Here is an 18,555-nt window from a genome sequence, read left to right as displayed (position 1 = left end):
AAACGGAGTCTGAAAGTAGTCTAGGAGTAGAATGTTGTTTCCCAGGGGCTGGAGGAGGCAATGAAGAGTTATTGTTTAATGGGTAGAGTTTCAGTTTAGGAAGATGAAAAAGTTCTGGAGATGGAGAGTGGTGGTGGCTGCACAAAAAGGTGAATGTACTGTATGTACTTAATGCTACTGAACTGTACACGTAAATGGTTAAGATGGTACATTTTATGTTATGTGTATTTTATTACAGTAAAAAATGTAACTTATGTAATAGGTGAAAATACATGTAAATCATGTCTAATAAGGGGTTAATATCCAGAATATATAACTCCTAGAACTGAACAGCAAAAAAAACAAAAACAAAAAAAACCTGATTAAAAAATGGCAAAAGGAAGTGTAAATGAAAACCACCATCTCACACTCATTAGGATAGTTACTATAAAAAAATTAAAAAGAAAATAACAAGTGTTAGCGAGGATTTGGAGAAACTGGAATCTCTCTGCATTGTTGGTGGGAATATAAAATGGTACAGCCGCTATGAAAAACAGTATGGCAGTTCCTTACAAAATAAAAAACTGAATTACCATATGATCTAGCAATTCCACTTCTGGGTATATACCAAAAAGAACTGAAAGCAGGGTCTTTGAAGAGATACTTGTCCACCCGTGTTCATAGCAACATTATTCACAATAGCCAAAAGGTGGAAGCAACCCCAAGTATTTATCAATGGATGAATAAACAAAATGTGATGTATATTACAATGACCTTTTTTTTTTTTCTTGAGACAGAGTCTTGCGCAATCACCCAGGTTGGAGTGCAGTGGCGCAATCTTGGGTCACTACAACCTCTGCCTCCCAGGTTCAAGTGATCCTCCTGCCTCAGCCTCCTAAGTAGCTGGGACTACAGGCACCTGCCACCACACCGGACTAACTTTTGTATTTTTTTTTAGTAGAGACAGGGTTTCACCATGTTGGCCAGGCTGGTTTCAAACTCCTGACTTCAAGTGAACCACCACCTCAGCCTCCCAAGGTGCTGGGAATATAGGCATGAACCACCATGCTCAGCCTTACAAGAGTATTATTCAGCCTTATAAAGAAAGGAAATTGTGACATATGCTACAACATGGATAAACCTTGAGGACCTGCTAACTGAAATAAGCCAGTTACAAAAAGAAAAACAGTGTATGATTCTACTTGTATGAGGTACATACAGCAGCCAAATTCAGAGAGACAGAAAGTAGAAGGGTGGTCTTTTATAAACATGTCGTATTATGCCACTCCTTTGCATAAAACCCTCCAATGGCTTCTCGAAAAAGCAGAATAAAATCTAGACTACTTTCCCTGGCTTACAAAGAACTACATGGGCTGGCCCATGCCCACCTCTCCAAGCTCATCTCATATCATTCCCAATCTGCATCCACCGTGCTTGCAAATATCAGCCTTTTGTTTCCCTCATCTTTCCGGCTTTAGGGATTTTGCACTAGCTGTATTATTTCCCTGAAATGTTCTTTCCATGACCCTGATTTTCACCTGAACTGTTACTTATCATTCAGATCTTTGCCAAAGTGTCAGGTTGAAGGCCATCTTCAACACCTAATAGAGAGCAGCTAACTACCCAATTACTTGCACAACATGAATCTTGAAATGACCATGTGATATGGTTTGGATATTTGTCCCCTACAAATCTCATGTTGTATTGTAATCCCCAGTGTTGGAGACGGGACTTCGTGGGAGGTATCTGGATCTTGCGGGTGGATCCCTTATGAATGGCTTAGCGCCATCCACTTGGTGAAGAGCGAGATCTCGCTTTGGTAGTCCACGAAAGATCTGGTTGTTTAAAAGAGCATGGCACTGGCTGGGTGCAGTGGCTCATGCCTGTAATCCCAGCACTTTGGGATGCCGAGGTGGATCACCTGAGGTCAGGAATTCAAGATCAGCCTGACCAACATGGTGAAACCCCATCTCTGCTAAAAATACAAAAATTAGAGTCAGGCGCGGTGGCTCATACCTGTAATCTCAGCACTTTGGGAGGCCAAGGCAGGTGGATCACCTGAGGTCGGGAGTTCGAGACTAGCCTGACCAACATGGTGAAACCCCATCTCTACTAAAAATACAAAATTAGCTGGGTGTGGTGGCACATGCCTATAGTCCCAGCTACTCAGGAGGCTGAAGCAAGAGAATCGCTTGAACCCAAGAGGCAGAGGTTGCAGTGAGCTGAGATCAAGCCATTGCACTCTAGCCTGGACAACAAGAGCGAGAGTCCATCTCAAAAAAAAAAAAAAAAGCTGGGCGTGGTGGCAGGTGTCTGTAATCCCAGCTACTAGGGAAGCTGAGGCAGGAGACTCATTTGAACCTGGGGGGCGGAAGCTGCAGTGAGCCAAGAACGCGCCATTGCACTCCAGCCTGGGCAACAGAGCAAGACTCCCATCTCAATTTAAAAAACAAAAGAAAACAAAAGCATGGCATCTCCCCACAACTCTCTCTTTCCCTCTATCACCATGTGACATCGCCTCCTTTCCCTAAGCTTCCTGAGGCCTCACCAGAAACCGATGCAGCGCCATGCTTTGTATAAAGTCTGCAGAACTGCAAGCCAATGAAACTTTTCTTTATAAATTTCCCAGCCTCAGGTATTTCTAAAGCAACACAAGAACAGACTAACATAATCATGCTCAGTGAGAGAAGCCGGACACAAAAGGCTACATTTTGAGATCCCATTTTATGAAGTGTACAGAATAGGCAAATTCATATACAGAAATATCAGTGGTTGCTGGGAGCAGGGGGCAAGAAATAATGAGAAGCATGGGATATGTTTCTGTTTGTGTCACCTATGATTTCTTTCGGCAGTATTTTGTAGTTTTCCTTGTAGAGGTCTTTCAGCTCTTAGGTCTATTCCTAGTTTTTTTTGTTTTGTTTTGTTTTGTTTTTTGCAGCTATTGTAAGAGCAGCTGAGTTCTTGATTTGATTCTCACTTGGTCACTTCTGTTGTATAGTTCAAGTCCGTTGTTTCTTTGTTGACTTTCTGTCTTGATGACTTGTCTAGTGCTGTCAGTGGAGTATTGAAGTCCCCCACTATTATTGTGCTGCTGCTTATCTCATTTAACAGGTCTAGTAGCAACTGTTTTGTAAATTTGGGAGCTCCAGTGTTAAATGCAAATATATTTAGGATTATGATATTTTCCTGTTGGACCAGTCCTTTTATCATTAATAATGTCCCTCCTTGTCTTTGTTAACTGTTACTGCTTTAAAGTCTGTTTTGTCTGATATAAGGACAGCGACTCCAGATAGCGACTCCTGTTTGCTTTTCATGTCCATTTGCATGAAATATCTTTTTTCACTCCTTTACCTTATGTTTATGTGAGTCCTTATGTGTTAGGTGAGTCTCTTGAAGACAGCAGATACTTGATTGGTGAACTCTTACCCATTCTGCCACTCTGCATTCTTTGTGGAGCATTTAGGCCATTAACATTCAACGTTAGTATTGACATGTTAGCTACTATTCTATTCATCCTTCTCACTGCTGCCTGAATATCTTGGTATTTTTTCCTTGTGTTATTGTTTTATAGGCCCTGTGAGATTTATGCTTTAAGGAGGTTCTATTTTGGTGTACTTTGAAGTTTTGTTTCAAGATTTAGAACTCCTGCTGGGCGTGGTGGCTCACGCCTGTAATCCCAGCACTTTGGGAGGCTGAGGTGGGCAGATCACCTGAGGTTGGGAGTTCAAGACCAGCCTGACCAACATAGAGAAACCCTGTCTCTACTAAAAATACAAAAAATTAGCCAGGTGTAGTGGCACATGCCTGTAATCCCAGCTACTCGGGAGGCTGAGGCAGGAGAATCACTAGAACCCAGGAGGTGGAGGTTGTGGTGAGCCAGGATAGCACCATTGCACTCCAGCCTGGGCAACAAGAGCGAAACTCTGTCTCCAAAAAAAAAAAAGACTTAGAACTCCTTTTAGCAGTTCCTGTAGTGCTGGCTTGGTGGTGTTGAATTTTCTCAGCATTTGTTTGCTTGAATAAGACTTTTATCTTTCCTTTATTTATGAAGCTTAGTTTCACTGGATACAAAATTCGTGGCTGGTAATTGCTTTGTTTAAGGAGACTAAACATAGGACCCCAATCCCTTCTAGCTTGCAGGGTTTCTGCTGAAAAACGTGCTGTTAATCTGACAGGTTTTCCTTTATGCTTTTCCCTAACAGTTCTTAAGGTTCTTTTCTTCATCTTTATTTTAGTTAGCCTGATGACTGTGTGCCTAGGTGATAATCTTTTTGCAATGAATTTCCCAGGAGTTATTTGAGTTTCTCGTATTTGGATGTGTAGATCTCTAGCAAGGCCAGCGAATTTTTCCTCAATCATTCCCTCAAATAAGTTTTCCAAATTTTTAGATTTCCCTTCTTCCTCAGCAACACCAATTATTCTTAGGCTTGATCGTTTAACATAATCTAAAACTTATTGGAGGCTTTATTCAGTTTTTTCTTTTTTGTCACATTGGGTTAATTAAAAAGCCTTATCTTTGAGCCCTCAACTTCTTTCTTGTTCAATTCTATTGAAATTTTCCAGTGTATTTTGTATCTAAGTGTGTCTTTCATTTCCTGAAGTTGTGATTGTATTTTATTGATTCTATTTCTCTGGAGATTTTTTTGTCTGTATCTTTTTTTTATTTTATTTCTTTTTGTTTTTTTTTTAAATGTCAGAGGAAAGATCTGGGGCTCAATAGCTGTTGTTCAGATTCTTTTGTCCCATGGGGTGATCCCTTGACATGGTGCTCTCCCCCTTCCCCTAGGGATGAGGTTCCTGAGAGCTGGACTACAGTGATTGTTGCTGCTCTTCTGCATCTAGCCACCTAGTAGAGCTACCGGGGTCTGGGCTGGTACTGGGGAGTGTCTGTAAAGAGTCCTGTAATGTGATCAGTATCCAGGTCTCTCAGCTGTGGCCATTAGCATCTGCTCTGATGGAGGAAGCAGGGGAATGAAGTGGACCCTGTGAGGGTCCTTGGTAGTTTTGTTTAGTGCAGTGGTTTTCTCAAATGCTGGTTGTGCTGGCAGCGAAGGTGTAATGTGGATAGACTCAGAACCTTTGGTTAGCTAGAATGTTATAGGCAGTGGAATTTGCTATTATTTTCTCCTTTCTTGGTGCAGAGTTGTTCTTTTATGAGTTGCTGTAATGGCTTCAGTTGGTTGGCCTCCAGTCAGAAGGTAGCACTTTCAATACAACATCGACTGCGGTAGTATGGAGGGATACAAGTTGGCCCTAAGGTCACTTGGATAAGTATTCTGATTTATCAGGTGATAGAGCTCCCAAGATATTATGTGTTTTGTTTTACGCTACCAGGGCGGAAAAAGACCATCAAGTAAGGGCCAGGTTAGGCATATCTGAGACTCTCCTTGGGCAGGGCTTGCTGTGGCCACAGGGCAGGGGAAGGGGGGAGGAGTGGGAGATGGGAGGATGGGGGATGGGGGTGTGATTCTCAGGCCAATAAAATTGTATTCCCTGGGGGATTATGGTTGCCTCTGCTGCTTCAAACAGATCACCAGGGAGCTGGGGGCAAGCTGGCAGTGACAGGCCTCACCGAATTCCTGCACAACCAGCAAGGCCGGTCTCAGTCCCACCATGCCCTGACAGCACCCTTATATCCAGGCAGCCTTAGCGCAAGGCTGAAATTTTGCCCCAGGCTACAAAAGCCCCTGCTGAGAAAGCAGGCAAGGATTTCAGGTCTTGCCCCTCCCTGCCTGCCCTGACTTCTGTGCCAGTATCTGCACTTTTGGTTTGCCCACTCCCAAATATTGCCCAGGAAAATTTGCACTCAGTCAAAATTATTACAAAGTTAGGCTGTAAGTTTTCTTCTCCCTGTGGTCCTTCCCCATTTCTAATGGCAGCCTTTCCCAAGAACCCCTGGTAAGATAAAAGTCAGAAATGGCTTCCCTGGGGACTAGAAGTGTCTACAGGGCTCCTTCTTGCTGCTGCCTCGATTTTTTTTTTTTTTTTTTTTTTTTTTTGAGACAGAGTCACATTCTGTGGCCCAGGCTGGAGTGCAGTGGCACCATCTCAGCTCACTGCAGCCTCCGCCTCCTGGGTTAAAGCGATTCTCCTGCCTCAGCTGCCTAAGTAGCTGGGATTACAGGCATGTGCCACATGCCCAGCTAATTTCTGTATTTTTAGTAGAGACAGGATTTCGCCACGTTAGCCAGGCTGGTCTCGAACTCCTGACCACAGGTGATCCACCCACCTTGGCCTCCCAAAGTGCTGGGATTACACAGCACTTTTTGGCTGGGAGCCACCGCGCCTGGCCTTGCATCAACTTTTATATTTCATTTGGCTCTCCAAATTCATACCAGCTCCTGGTAAGGTTAAATCCTTCTCCCATGATCTGGATTTTCAGGTTCTCCAGTGAGGATGTGTGTTCAGAGGCAGACTTTCCCCCTCTTGCACTTTGGGCACTCACAGCTTTTGGCTGTCTCACGGAATATGCAGCGACAAGCCGCTTATTTCAAAGGGTCTGTGAATAATTTTGGTTTTACTGTTATGTTCCTGCAGTAGTTCTTGAAGCAAAAGTTCATGATGTGAGTCTCCACACACTGTTTTGTCCATCCGAGTAGAAGCTGCAAGTTAATCCTGCCCGCTTTTGATTTAAAATTATACATCTTACTTGAATTCTAACAGTAGGTTAACTTTTATTTTTGATATTTGAACTATTTACCTAAAAGTACCAATAATAATTCTATAAATTAACAATACTTCCATCACTTTTTTTGGTTTTGGAGACAGAGTCTCACTCTGTCACTCAGGCGGGAGTGCAGTGGTGCAATCTCGGTTCAATACAAACTCCACTTCTGGGTTCAAGAGATTCTCCTGCCTCAACCTTCCAAGTAGCTGGGATTACAGGCGTGCACCACTACGCTCAGCTAATTTTTGTATTTTTAGTAGAGACAGGGTTTCACCATGTTGGCCAGGCTGGTCTTGAACTCCTGGCCTCAAGTGATCTGCCTGCCTTGGCCTCCCAATCTGCTGGGATTACAAGCATTAGCCACCACACCCGACCACTTCCACCACTTTTTAAATGAAACACTGCTTAACTTTTACAAATCTAGTTCCTATCTTAAGCTAGAGAATCTTTCTCTACCAAGGTACAATCAAGGAACTTGATTTTACAAGGATGAAAAACATTTCATACAAATATGGTAAGAAAAAAAAATCTGTTAATACTGAAATTCCAATTGTTATTTCTCAGGAGAGAAATTGAATAGAGTGCTGTGTTTGTTTTTACAATCAATATGTAATTTTTTTTTGTTTTGTTTTTGAAGACAGGGTCTCACTCCATCACCCAGGCTGGAGTGCAGTGGCTTGATCTCCATGCAACCTCAAGTAATCTTCCCACCTCAGCCTCCTGAGTAGCTAGGACCACAGGTTGTACCACTAGGCCCAGCTAATTTTGTATTTTTTGTACACACAGGGTTTTGCCATGTTGTCCAGGCTGGTCAGCTGGTCTCAAACTCTTGAGGTTGAGTGATCCACTCGTTTCGGCCTCCCAAAGTGCTGGGATTACAGGCATGAGCCACTGCGCCTGGCCAACAATCAATATGTAATTTTTAAAAATTAAAAAGAGGCCAGGCATGATGATTCATGCCTGTAATCCCAGCACTTTGGAAGACCAAAGCAGGTGGATCATTTGAGGCCAGGAGTTGAAGACCAGCCTGGCCAGCATGGTGAAACCCCATCTCTATGAAAAAAAAATACAGGCTGGGCGCAGTGGCTCAAGCCTGTAATCCCAGCACTTTGGGAGGCTGAGGCAGGCAGATCACTTGAGGTCAGGAGTTCATGACCAGCCTGGCCAACATGGTGAAACCCTATCTCTACTAAAAATACAAAAATTAGCCAAATGTGGTGGTACGTGCCTGTAATCCCAGCAACTCAGGAGGCTGAGGCAGGAGAATCGCTTGAACCTGGGAGGCGGAGGTTGCAGTGAGGCGAGATGGTGCTACTGCACTCCAGCCTGGGCGACAGAGCAAGACTCCGTCTCAAAAAACAACAACAACAAATTAGCTGGGCATGGTGGTGGTGCATGCCTGTAATCCCAGCTACTCGGGAAACTGAGGCTGGAGAATTGCTTGAACCCTGGCAGTGGAGGTTGCAGTGAGCCGAGATCACACCACTGCATTCCAGCCTGGGCAATGGAGCAAGACTCCATTTCAAAAATAAACAAATAAATACTAAAAAGTAAAAAGATCAAGAAAAAGGAAGTATACAGTCACAGAAGAAAAACTGGTACATCTCGAGCAAAAATCTAAAAATCCAAAATCTGAAATGCTACAAAATCCAAAACTTTCTGAGCACAGATTTCACACTCAAAGGAAGTACTCAATGGAATATTTTGGATTTTCAGATTTGGGATGCTCAACCAGTATATAACGCAAATATATAAAACCTGAAAAAAATCCAAAATCCCAAACACTTCTGGTCCCAAGCATTTTAGATAAGCGATACTGAACCTGTAAAGTACATTTTCCATCTTCCCTGAAGGCAGTATGCATGGGATTACTTATACCACAAGCTAGATGGGTGCTTTTTTCCAAGACAAATGAACGAAGCCTACTAAAAGGAATTCTTGTCAAGAAAGACTCCTGCTCTGAAGCACACATAAGCAGTTTAGGAAGAACTCTTCTATTTTCGTTTCTCAAATGGCCATCCTCCTGGCAATGTATCAAGAACTCTGAAAAAATATATAATTGAGGCTACAAGTTAATTCACCTCAACTGAGGGAATAGTCTTATCAAATTCTTCAATATTTTATCTCATTCTCAGGTCAGACCTAGTTCCCCAGCTCAAGCTTGTTGTCACTGTGAAAATGTGACTATTTTCAAACTGACATTAGCTAAGTTAATTTCAGTATCTAAGTGAAACATGACTACAGGTGGCACGGCGTCTGTATTCCCAGCTACTTGGGAAGGCTGAGGTGGGAGAATCCCTTGAAGGTGGGGGCAGAGGTCGCAGTGAGCAGAAATTGCGCCACTGCGCCCCAGCCTGGGCAACAGAGTGAGACCCTGTCATAAACAAACAAACAAAAAACTCGCACAGAATTCTGAGCCTGACACAGGGTAGGGATGACTTGGCAGAGGAGCCTGGAGTAACAAACAGTCATGAATCAGAATAAAGGCCTGGGGGCAAGAAAAAAAACTAGAGACAAGGACTGGTACCAATGGTTCAGTTCCACTGTGACTCTCTGAGGCCTTCTCCACTTGCAGATATGTTTCTCCGAGCATGTCACAGTTGAATGGGTAAAGTTAAAATAGGAATAGGTTTCTTCAAATAGCAGAGTACAGACTTGAGCAAGGCAGCTTGGGATGGAATCCCAGTGTACTGCTGTGTGATCTTGGGTAAATATTTAATCTGTGCCTCAGATTCCTCACTGATAAAACTGGAATAAAGCAGTCCCTACTTCAAAGGGTGTTGTGACTACCTGGTTAAGAGGACAACCTTCGGCCGGGCATGGTGGCTTACGCCTGTAATCCTAGCACTTTGGGAGGCCGAGGCGGGTGGGTCACGAGGTCAGGAGATCCAGACCATCCTGGCTAACACAGTGAAACCCCCTCTCTACTACAAATACAAAAAATTAGCCAGGTGTGGTGACAGGCACCTGTAGTCCCAGCTACTCAGGAGGCTGAGGCAGGAGAATGGCGTGAACCCAGGAGGCAGAGCTTGCAGTGAACTGAGATCGCGCCACTGCACTCCAGCCTGGGCAACAGAGCAAGACTCCGTCTCAAAAAAAAAAAAAAGAGGACAACCTTCTCCCAGTACTTCTATGCCCCCTTCCCTGCTTTCTTATTCTTCACAACACAAATAATCAGTTAACAGTATCTTTATTGTCTTGCCTTTCCCCACTCACAGAAAGCAAGCTGCATAAGAGCAAAGACTTCTGTTTTCTTCAATGCAGTATCCCCAATATCTAGAACATTGCTCTGTATGTAGTAGCTACTCAAATATAAACGTTTGCTACCTAGAAATTATGGAATATGGCCCTGTGAACGAATGTAAAAATAATGCTGGAGGGCTTGTGCAAATTGCTGTGCCCAATATAAATTAATGAGAATTTGTAACTCACAGGATTTAATAATTAACATCAGAGCTGGAATCAGTTTCTTCCAGCACTATAAACTATACACAGATACGTATCAAGAGAGAAACTTTAAGCTGGAGAATAACAGATCAAGCCAAAAAATTGGGGATTGGCCACCACCTCCAAGGCTGTAGAGAGGATGTCCAACAAATAAATTGGCCCTCATACTCCTTGCATGAACTGTGGTTCCATCCCCAGTCACACATGGATTAGTTAAAAGTGAGAAAACTTAAAAGAAAAATCATCTTTTCTTCCCCAATCTGAGAAACACACCATGCCTGAAAGATAGGCAAAGACAACAAGCAAAGAATCAACACGTTTTGACAATGTGCTCAGAATACCTAAGCAAATATTTTATATAACTTGCATTTGATACAGATCTGGTCTAGCCCTAGCACTGTGGGTTACCCCTGAACAAGTAATTTCTCCCATGATGGTCACAGCTCCCAAGTTTATTTTTTTTAAAAGCAGGTTGGGGCCAGGCGTGGTGGCTCACGTCTGTAATACCAGCACTTTGGGAGGCTGAGGCTGGCGGATCACTTGAGGTCAGGAGTTTGAGACCAGCCTGACCAACATGGAGAAACCTCGTCTCTACTAAAAATACAAAATTAGCCGGGTGTGGTAGTGGGTGCCTGTAATCCCAGCTACTCGGGAGGCTGAGGCAGGAGAATCACTTGAACCCGGGAGGCGGAGGTTGCAGTGAGCCAAGATCACACCATTGCACTCCAGCCTGGGCAACAAGAGCGAAACTCTGTCTGAAAAATAAAAAAATAAAATAAAATAAAAATAAAAAGCAGGTTGGCGTAAACGTGCTCTATGATCCCTTTAATTCTGAGTGAGACTATGAAGAAGTGGGGAAGGGAGAGACAGTGAGTGTGCAGAGGGCAACAGGTTCATTTCAGTTTTTGCAAAACCAATACCCACGTGTCACAGAAAGACGTCAGGGGGCTGTTGTATATGTAGGGATCTGATTTTTAAATATTATATCCACCCACTCTCCTCCCCAGAATAACACCTGATGATCCTGTTGAAAGCTATAATATGGCCGGGCACGGTGGCTCACACCTGTAATCCAAACACTTTGGGAGACTGAGTCAGGTGGCTCACTTGAGGCCAGGAGTTCGAGACCAGCCTGGCCAACATGGTGAAGTCCCGTTTCCACTAAAAATACAAAAATTAGCCAGGCATGGTGATGAACACCTGCAGTCCCAGCTACTTGGGAGGCTGAGGCACAACAATCACTTGAACCAGGAGGCAGACACTGCAGTGAGCTGAGATCTTGCCACTGCACTCCAGCCTGGGCAACAGAGGGAGACTCAATCTCAAAATAATAAACAAACAAACAAACAAACATAAAAATACAAAAAATTAGCTGGGCATGGTGGCACACGCCTGTAATCCCAGCTACTCAGGAGGCTGAGAATCGTTTGAACCTGGGAGGCAGAGGTTGCAGTGAGCCAAGACTGTACCACTGCACTCCAGCCTGAGCAACGAAGGGAGACTCAGTCTCCCCACCGAAAAAAAAAAAAAAAAAAAAGACAAAGAAAGGCTGTAATCTGTAACTTTTCTTTTATCCACTTCACTTATTGTAAAATGCTATACTAGAATCTATCTGTTTTGTATCTGGCTGTATTCCCTAAATGGCTAGACACATAGCTACCAAGCAATAAGTACTACTTGCTGACTGAATGAGTTGAATAAATTCTAAATACATAGTCAAGAGACCCTAATCCATTTTCTCCATTTCCATTTAGGAAACAATCAATATATACATGGTAGGTAGGAAGAAAGGAGAGTCGTTTCAGACAGTTCTTTAATCTGCTGATCTCCTGTTCCTTAATAATATTCCTTAAACTTCTCTTCCCTTTTCTCTCCCATATTTCCAGAAAAATCTCCTGTCTCAAAAGCACAAAATCAGCTATAGAAAAGATTAATAAATTAGAAAACAAAAACATTTTAAGGGGTGACAGGAAGTACCTGGCAAAGGTAGACAAAAAGCTTATCTTCAGAATCTAAGGTCTGGAGACAATCCGGAGGGCGGTCTGGCTTCTATACCATAAACGAACAAATGGATAGTAGCATAACACACTTAGCAGAAGAAAAAAAATTTAACCCAAAAGCACCTTCATAATTATGAAGCACAATCACTTGTAACATTAGTAACCTAAAATGATTTTGCCTTCTCCCTCTATCATCACTCTTAATTTCAAATGCTCATTTCTAAAATCTGTAGTATACAAAATTTTCTGTAGCCAACTATATATTCTAGAAGTCTCTTTCAGTGGCTTGCCTTTGAAAGAAGTTAAAAATGAAACTCATGCCTCTTGATTGGTACAATAATAAAGGAGACTCTGGAATGCTACGAGCTACCACTCTCTGTAAAGAGAGTGAAATCAGTCTGAACAAAGCTCACAAAGACAGAGACCAACAAACAGAACAAAGAAACCATTTGGAAAATCCCAATTATCAACCAACTTCTTGATCCAGCTCCAACACAATGAGAGAGGAGGATCTTGATCAAAACAGCAGAGAAAAAGACTGCTTAGATTGGTCTGCACTGGAAACTACCAAGGGAGTGATAGATTCCTGTATATAACACACAGGAAATGGGAGGGAAGCCACTAGAAATTGATGGTGAAAAAGACTAAATTTAAGTCCGTCCAGATCGGCAGCCAGATGTTCCAAACGCCCAGCCCACAGAAATATTTACTGCAAGGGCTGGGCCGTCAAGGGTACTGATGAGTATTGAAAAGCCCCCCCTAGAGACCAGGTTTCTTTAGAGATAAAAAGAACAAAAGCAAAAAACACAATGAAACCACCACCAATAGTTTGGACATAATTTAAAATGTATACATATCAGGCCCAAAGTAGACTTCTTGTGTATGAACCAGATCGATTCAACTGACAATCCCCAATATCTAAATTGGCCTTTGTAAACAGAGCCAAAAAAATGTTTTGAAGGTAAAGTATAAGAAGAAAACATAATTCAATGCAATTAATGCCAAAAGTGAACCAAAATGTAATGTCCAAGATATTTCCAACATGAGTTGCTGAGATAGCTATCAACCGCTGAAACACGTTCATATATTAAGATAATCCATTCAGGCTGTGCAGAAGAGGAAGCACCACAGTGGGGACAGAGGCATAGGTAGGAAAGTGGAGTGCTGATCAAAAGTCCAACCCACCTCGGGTTGAGGAATTAGCCTTAGGTTTCCTGGAGCAGTCAATAATTTGACACACAAACCAGCAAGGCCCTCAGCGTCTCAACAATGTGTCCCCACAAATCACACTCTTCTTGCCCTAGGCCCAGAATTATGCAAGAGAATCCAGCAACGTAAGTTTGGCATGCATTTTCACCATGGCAGACATCAACACGAACCTCACCTTGTCACTGTCATCATGACAAATGTGGTCGTGATGGATGGACTGGCACTGAAAAGAAGCACCAACACTACCTACAAGAAAAAGGGAGGAAAGGTTAAGATGCAGTAATTCCTTACATTTAAACTGCTTTACCAATTAAAAGTGCTTTTATATCCATGATCCCATCTAATAAAATACTCATATAAGTAGACACTGTGGGGATTATTATTCATGCATTTTAACAGAGGAAAACAAAACACAGAGAGGCTGACCCACACAAAGGAGCAGTCAGGGAGTGGCAGGTCTAAAACTACAACTCCATTATTCAAACCGCTAATTCCCCCTCTTTCTACTAGACTGAGTGGTCTGCTTTCAAAGTAAGATTACCTACATAAACACAAGCCTTCAATAAGGCAAACTCTTATTTATGAGGAAAAATATTACATTGCTTTTCAGACTACACACGCTTTGAGAAAAAACTGGTCCTATAAATTCTAAACATATAAGAAACAATCTAATCTACAATCACATAACACTTTAAATGTTTTTATTACTTTAAATGCATACAAAATATACCCATTTGTAAATTTTAAAAACTACCTTCCAATAACAACTGCTCTTTAATAATAGTTACATTTCTAACCAATAAAAACACAAACTATTCAACAAGTGATTGGAACAACGGATTACCCATTTTTAAAAGTTTTGGTTTGTACTTCATACCATAAACAAAATGGTGAGTCAAAGATCTATGTAATGTAAAAAATGAGGCCAGTTTTAGACAAAAATGTTAAATTTTTAAAATAATCTTAGAGGCCAGGCGCAGTGGCTCAGGCCTGTAATCCCAGCACTTTGGGAGGCCAGGGCAGGTGGATCACCCGAGGTTAGGAATTTGAGACCAAGCTGGCCAACATGGTGAAACCCCGTCTCTACTAAAAATACAAAAATTAGCCATGCGTGGTGGCGCACCCCTGTAATCCCAGCTAATAGGGAGGCTGAGGAAGGAGAATCACTTAAACCCGGGAAACAAGAGGTTGCAGTGAGCCGAGATCGTGCCACTGCACTCCAGCCTGCATGAGTGAGACCTTGTTTCAAAAAAAAAAAAAAATGAAAATGAAAATAATCTTGGAGTAAGAAAAACCTTCTGAAAGAAGATACTAAACATGAAGTCAGAAATAAAAAGCACACATGACTGTGGACCAAAGGCTAACAAAACCCCTCCTGAGGAGCTGGGATTACAGGCACACGCAACCACACCCAGCTAATTTTTGTATTTTTAGTAGAGACGGGGTTTCGCCATGTTGGTCAGGCTGGTCTCGAACTCCTGACCTCGTGATCTGCCCGCCTTGGCCTCCCAAAGTGCTAGGATTGCAGGCATGAGCCACCGCACCCGGCCTCAGACAGTACATTTTAAGATATTATTAATGTTGGGAAGATGTTAAGTAACATGAGGCTAAAGACTGTAAGTGAGGATCACCTGCTTATTTACTATTACAGTAAGAGCTTACTGATACTTCTAGATATGTAGAGCAGAAAATTCTCTTTCAGAATCAGATTTGTTTTGTTTTGTCTTGTTTTAAACAAAATTAGTGAGACACAATTCACATACTACACAATTATTATTTAAAGTATACAATTCAATTTTTTTTTAGTATATTCACAAAGTTTTACAACCATCATCACAATTTTAGGACATTTTCACCACCCTAAAGAGAAACCTCAAGCCCATTTATCTCTTCCCTGAGACACTGACAACCACTACTCCAACTTCTGTGTATTTGCCAATTCTGGACATTTCATATAAACAGAATCATAAAACGTGGTCTTTGTAATCAGGTTCATTCACCTACTATAATGTTTGCAAGGTTCATCCACACTGAACCGCGTACCAATTCATTCCTTTCTATGGCTAAATAATATTCCAGTATATGGATATACCACATTTTGTTTCACTTTGGAAATATTATGACTAATGCTGTTTTGACATCCATTTATAAGTTTTTGTGTGAAGGTTTATTTTCATTTCTCTTGTTGGGTCACTTGATCTCTCTATTCAACCTTTTGAGGAACTGCCAAACTGTTTTCCAAACTGACTGTATCATTTATAATTCCACCAGCAATATATTACAGTTCCTCTGGCATTTTTTGAGTAGAATGAACTTTGGAGTCAGACTTCAATACAATTCAGGAATTTACAGACTATGTGAACTTGGGTAAGTCACTTAACAAATCATATGCCTTCCTCATCTGTAAAATAAGAATATTATCATCTACTTATATATAGGTAATTTATAGAGCTGTTCTGAGAGATATTAAAGTTAGATGTATGAAAAAGCTCATAGCACAGTGCCTGGCACACAGCAATTCAAGAAATGGTACTACAATTAACACTTCTATTCACATCAGGGCTGTGATTTGCCTGTGAGACATTACCTAAGTCCTCAATTTTTTTTGCTAGAGCTGTTTCATCACCTTCATTTTTTGAGGAGGAAGGGGAAGAGGTAACATGTCTGTCTCTCCAGCCACATCATAGGCTCCCTAATTTATCTTTTCATCCTCCAGCATGCAGCACATTTCCTGACTCATGGCAAGTACTAAGTAATTGCAAAAAAAAAGCATGAGAGAAAAGAAATAAAAAAGAGAAAAAGTTTTTAAAAGATAAAAAGGAAAAAGGGAAGAAAGGAAATGAAGCCTTCCTGATTTCTCCCTCCCTTTCCTAGTCTACACTTCCATCAGTCCCTCCACCTACAGGCCCCAATGAGATTTAATGACCTCTTCCTCCTTTCTCTTGTACAAGCTGCTTAGCCCTTGTTATCAAAATTCCTATGTTGAAACCTAATCCCAAATGTAAGGGTATTTGGAGGTGGGGTGTTTGGAAGGTGATTAGGTTATGAAGGCAGAGAGCCTTCATGAATGGGATCAGTATCCTTATAAATTCGGCCCCAAAGAATCCCTCACCCTTTTGCCTTGTGAGGACACAGCAAAAAGGCACTCTATGTACCAGGAAGCAGGCCCTCGCCATAATGAATCTGGGTTCCTTGATCTTGAATTTCCCAGCCTCTGTCTATCTATCTGTCTGTCTGTCTGTCTGTCTATCTGTCTGTCTACCTACCTACCTACCTACCTACCTACCTACTTACTTATCTATTAATTTATTTGAGGCAGTTTCACTCTTGTTGCCCATGCTGGAGGGCGGTGGTGCGATCTTGGCTCACCGAAACCTCCACCCCCCGGGTTCAAGCGATTATCCTGTCTCAGCCTCCCGAGTAGCTGGGATTACAGGTATGCACCACCATGCCTGGCTAAGTTTGTATTTTTAGTAGAGACAGGGTGTCTCCATGTTGGTCAGGCTGGTCTCAAACTCCCGACCTCTGGTGATCCGCCCACCTTGGCTTCCCAAAGTACTGAGATTACAGGCGTTAGCCACTGCACCCGGACAAATTTCTCAGCTTCTAGAACTGTGAGAAATAAATTTCTGTTGTTTATAAGCCACCTAGACTATGGTATTGATTATAGCAGCCTGAAGAGACTAAGGCAGGCCTTACACTACAATAAAAAAATGAGGCCAGGCGCAGTGGCTCATGCCTGTAGTCCCAGCACTCTGGGAGGCGGAGGCAGGCGGATCACGAGGTCAGGAGATGGAGACCATCCTGGCTAACACGGTGAAAGCCTGTCTCTACTAAAAATACAAAAAATTAGCCGGGTGTGGTGGCACGCACCTGTAATCCCAGCTACTCAAGACGCTGAGGCAGAATTACTTGAACCCGGGAGGCGGAGGTTGCAGTGGGATGAGATCACGCCACTGCACTCCAGCCTGGGCGACAGAGCAAGACTCTGTCTCAAAAAAAAAAAAAAAAAAAAGGATAAAACTGTAGTACAACTACTGTTTACATCAACAGTGTGTTTGTGTGTATACACACACACACCCCCCCCCATATCTATATGTATGTATAAATTAAATTTTCCCTGCTGGACCACGACCACATGTTTTTAGAGTCAGAGACTGAGCCTTGGTCATCTTTATGATCTCCGTAGAGGCCATAACATACATCAAGTTTTGTTCAAAGAAGGCCATACTTAAAAAGTTTACTTAATACATAAAGACTTTGAGTAACAGCATTATTCTGACCTTAGGCCTAACAAAGAAACCAACCAAGTGAAGCAAGGGACATATGACAACTGAATAAATGTAACAAGACACAGCTGGGGGAAGTGATCTCTCTTCTTACATTCAGGGCTATATTTCTTGAATGGTCCATTCTAAAGACAGCCCTGAGCATTTACTATCTACTCAGTATGTACCAGACATATGTACACAAGACAAAGCAAAAAGCAAGCAAGGCCCCTAGCTCTATGGAGCTTACAGCCCAGTAGAGAGCATTTGCCTGCCATCCTGAAGACTCTAATCTCACTCCCACTCCAGAAATTTCATTTCTGCAATTGCTTAATTCATTAAATAAGTATTTATCAAGCCCTCGCTACATGTCAAGTCTACCCTAGACACTGGGAACATAGGAATAAATAACACAAGGTCCCTGCTCTTCATGAATTTTATTTTAACCAATTCTACAAAGATGCATTTCTTTGCCAATAATTCTGTGAAATACCCGTATGCTCTAACTTTTAAATAAATTTTAATAGTAACGTGTACATAAGCTTAAAAAGTAAAAAAAGAATGAAATGGATTATGATGAATAAAGAATCCCATTGCCTTCTTCCCTATCCCTAATCTCCCTTCCCAGAGGCAAATATTCCCCAAATCTTACAGGCATTCCCTCCAGTATTGAAGACAATGGTCCTCTCGTATCTGAGGGAGATTGGTCCCAGGACCCCCGATGGATACCAAACTCTGCAGATGCTCAAGCCCTTTATATAAAATGGCTTAGTATTTGCATAAAACCTATGTACATACTCTCATAAACTTTAAATCATCTCTAGACTACTTGTAGTACCTAATACAATGTAATGTTATATAAGACACAGTGGCTCACGCCTGTAATCCCAGCACTTTGGGAGGCCGAGGTGGGAGGATCACGAAGTCAGGAGTTTGAGACCAGCCAGTTTGAGACCAGCCTGGCCAACAAGATGAAACCCTGCCT

At 42.2% G+C, this 18,555-nt stretch overlaps 1 protein-coding gene across 6 annotated transcripts in view; it reads right to left on the bottom strand.

Moving 5' to 3' along the window:
- The window catches only part of RNF38 (ring finger protein 38), a 153,358-nt gene that overhangs the window by 75,539 nt on the left and 59,264 nt on the right, over positions 1-18,555 (bottom strand). For 5 of the 6 annotated variants that reach the window (XM_054500038.2, XM_054500039.2, XM_054500040.2 and 2 more), the window contains exon 2: positions 13,478-13,548. The exons of the other annotated variant lie outside the window; for it this stretch is intronic. In XM_054500038.2, coding sequence (XP_054356013.1) covers positions 13,478-13,548 — 71 coding nt within the window. The remainder of the gene's footprint in view (positions 1-13,477; positions 13,549-18,555) is intronic. 6 annotated transcript variants of the gene reach the window in all.

This window comes from Pongo pygmaeus, chromosome 13 (assembly GCF_028885625.2).
Source record: "Pongo pygmaeus isolate AG05252 chromosome 13, NHGRI_mPonPyg2-v2.0_pri, whole genome shotgun sequence".
Lineage (NCBI taxonomy): Eukaryota > Metazoa > Chordata > Mammalia > Primates > Hominidae > Pongo > Pongo pygmaeus.
This window is presented reverse-complemented; position numbering and strand designations above follow the sequence as displayed.